General features: G+C 59.0%; 1 protein-coding gene; it reads left to right on the top strand.

Moving 5' to 3' along the window:
* Positions 1-885: 885 nt before the first annotated feature.
* On the top strand, positions 886-2,597 carry CHC_T00000989001 (hypothetical protein). XM_005711600.1 is given in 2 exon segments: positions 886-2,502; positions 2,503-2,597. 1 exon segment carries the CDS (start codon positions 886-888, stop codon positions 2,500-2,502), a length of 1,617 nt encoding a protein of 538 aa, XP_005711657.1. The 3' UTR covers positions 2,503-2,597.
* Positions 2,598-2,953: the final 356 nt, after the last annotated feature.

Genomic DNA, 2,953 nt, shown 5'->3' with positions numbered 1-2,953 from the left:
ACAGCAATTAGGCAAAGTGCCTTGGTTTTGGTTTCATCTGATGCTGAGATAGTGCTGTGCTTAGGAGCTGGCCTCAATAAAGCGACTCGAGGGAGTTCAGCCTAAGTACACTGCTAAAGGTTCATGCAAGAACAAAGTACAAAGGGCAGAGGATGTGAATCTATGCTACATTATTCGCAGGGAAAGGACGACAAGATTTTGAAGGAGAGTGCATTCGACTTCTCAATCTGTCGTAAAAGAGCAAGTCTGCAAGCTGACTTAGAATGCTTCTGGCATGCAATTATCGCACTCTCCTTTACTAACAATTCACCAGGAGATCAAACTTCATGATCAGCCTGCATTGCTGTCGTACACGTGTACACTGTACAAGTGTACAACTCATGATTGATAGTTACAGTATGTACACGTGTTTCGCGTACAGGTGTACGATGTGTAAGCCAAGGAGAAAAACATTTTAACAAAAATTGATCCACATTAGGCCGCCGATTGCGCTCTGCTGTGGAATGGTACACTGTACACTGTAGCGTGCGTTGGTGCATGAATGGCACTAGTCACATGTGCATCATCATTCCTGTTGGATTTCGCTACTACATATACTGTGCACCCCCCCCCCCCCACCTGTCTCCCGGGCAGGGGGCACTCCCTTTTACCTCCCACGCAGCATTTCACCTCCTGCATTCTCCAAACGCTTCCGTGCCTACTTGCAATGGAGGAGATCCCACTATCGCTGTGAGCATCGATTCATTACCAAGACTCTATAAGTGAGACACAATCCTCTGGCGAACGTGAAGCTGGATAGTCACTCTCATCCCCGATCACCGGCCCTCCCCCCTCCCCCTGACGCCCAACAAGCAGCCCCAACTCGACATCCCCGTCCTCTGCACCATGACCACCGCCCTCTTCATCGTGGTCGGCAGCCGTGGCGACACCGAGCCCTCCCTGGCCCTCATCGATGCTCTTCTACGAAACCACATCTTCGCCCACGTGCACATCTGCCTGCAGTCCGACTACGCGCACCTTGTCCCGCCCTCGCCGCGCCTCACGGTCCACCTGCTCCCCTTCTCCACGAAAACCTTCCAGAAGGTCATGATCAAGGACTACATCCTGACGCGCCTGCGCTGCTTCTTCACGCGCCAGCCGTTCGACATCGTCTCCTTCCAGCTGCACTGCATCTCGGCCATGGTCTGCGACATCGTCCTCCCCTCGCTTTCCTCGATCCAGAGCGTCGCCGCGGCCCACCCCCCCTCGCTCGTCCTCGCCTCCTCGCTGGCCGCGAACCTCGCGTCCACTCTCGCCGACGCGCACGCCGTCCCGGCCGTCGTGCTCAACCTGCAGCCCAACGTGCCCACCTCGGCCTACCCGAACTACATGTCTTCCGTTGCCAACGCCTCGCTCGCCGCCACGGAGATCGCACATCTCCAGCGCCATCCCGCCAGCGTGCAGAAGGAGAGCCCCGCCTACCGCGCCACGTACGACTACGAGTTCCACTCCACGTCGCGCCCCGTCGTGAACAAACTGAGGGCGACGCTGGGCCTCGCGCCTCTCTCGGCCGAGCAGCTCGCGGACGTGCTGTATGGGCGCTACCCGCGCGTGCACGTCATAAACTCGTACCCGGCGCAGCTCGTCCCGCCGGGCAAGGACTGGGCGCCCGGCGTACACCATGTGCCCGCGCTGGCCGATGAGTACGAGCCGGCCGGATGGGACGCAAGGAAGGCGTGCCCGCGGGTCGCGGAGTTCCTCGCGCGGGGAGAGAAGCCCGTGGTGGTCAGCTTCGGGTCGACGACGATACAAGGATTTGAGAAGACACTGTCCAGGGCCATCCTGCACGGGCTCAAGGAGGCCGGGGTCGCGCGGGCGATCTTGCTGAGACGCGCGCACGGCGACATCGGCAGTCACCAGCTGACGAAGAAAGCAGCGGATGGGCCGTGGTGGGCGAAAAAAGTACGCGAGTGGGCAACGGGAATGGTGAATCTAGCGATGTGGCTGGTTTGGCTAAAGCCACAGGCGGAGCTGTTAGAAGACGCGGCGAACGCTGGGCGTGACGAGGAGCTGCGGGCGTGGGCGGCGGAGCACATGCTGGAGTGCACGGAGGAGCCGCAGTACGGATGGTTGCTGCAGCGGTGCGCGGGGCTGGTTTGTCACGGGGGTGCCGGGACGGTTTTCGCCGGGCTTAAGGCCGGTGTGCCGGTGGTGGTGGCGCCGATCCTGGGTGACCAGTTCTTCTGGGGGCCGCTGGTGCAGGAACTCGGGCTTGGGGCCGTCGCGGGCCCGAACTTGCAGAGGGCCGATGGCGAGGCGTTTGCGCAGGCGATTAAGACGGTGAGGGAGCAGGACGTGCGTGAGAGGGCAAGGGCTTACGCGGAGGAAGGGCATAAGATGGAGAAGGGGAGCGACGTTGCGGCAATGCTGCTGGGGAAGATCGTTGCGTCGGAGGAAGGAAAGTATTTATCTGACCGCACAGGACAAGCTGTCAATAGGGAGGCATACACATACAGTAGATAGAGCCGACGGCGAGGAAGGACAAGGCATTAAAAGGGGGGTGCTCTAAATGTCGGACAAAAACCTCAATATTAAAAGGAAAAAGCACTTGTAATTGTCAAGCAATCACTATTTTTTATGTTTTGCGACGGGGACACTCTCAGCCTGTCGTCCACTGGGATTTGGCGAAAACAACCACGGACACACACACGAGGCAGGCGTCAAGGACTCACACTTGGGCTGGATGAGAAGGGGCCGCGCCGTGACAGGGCATGCGGGAAAGGGTAGCGGAGGCGACGCTTGACCAGATTGCGAAGCTGAGGCGTTGCTGGAGGCGCAGCTTGGCGGTGCCATACGTAGTCGATGTGCGGCGCGCGATGTGGTGTGCGAGAGTTTCGAGCACGCCATTGGTGCGCTCACTAGGGGCCCCGAGTGTGAGAAAAATTTGGGAGAGACTCAAGACGTGGGGTCGTCT

The sequence above is a fragment of the Chondrus crispus genome, genomic scaffold, assembly GCF_000350225.1.
Source record: "Chondrus crispus Stackhouse genomic scaffold, scaffold_759, whole genome shotgun sequence".
Lineage (NCBI taxonomy): Eukaryota > Rhodophyta > Florideophyceae > Gigartinales > Gigartinaceae > Chondrus > Chondrus crispus.
Note: the sequence above shows the minus strand (reverse complement) of the source record. Positions and strands in the feature narration are given on the sequence as shown.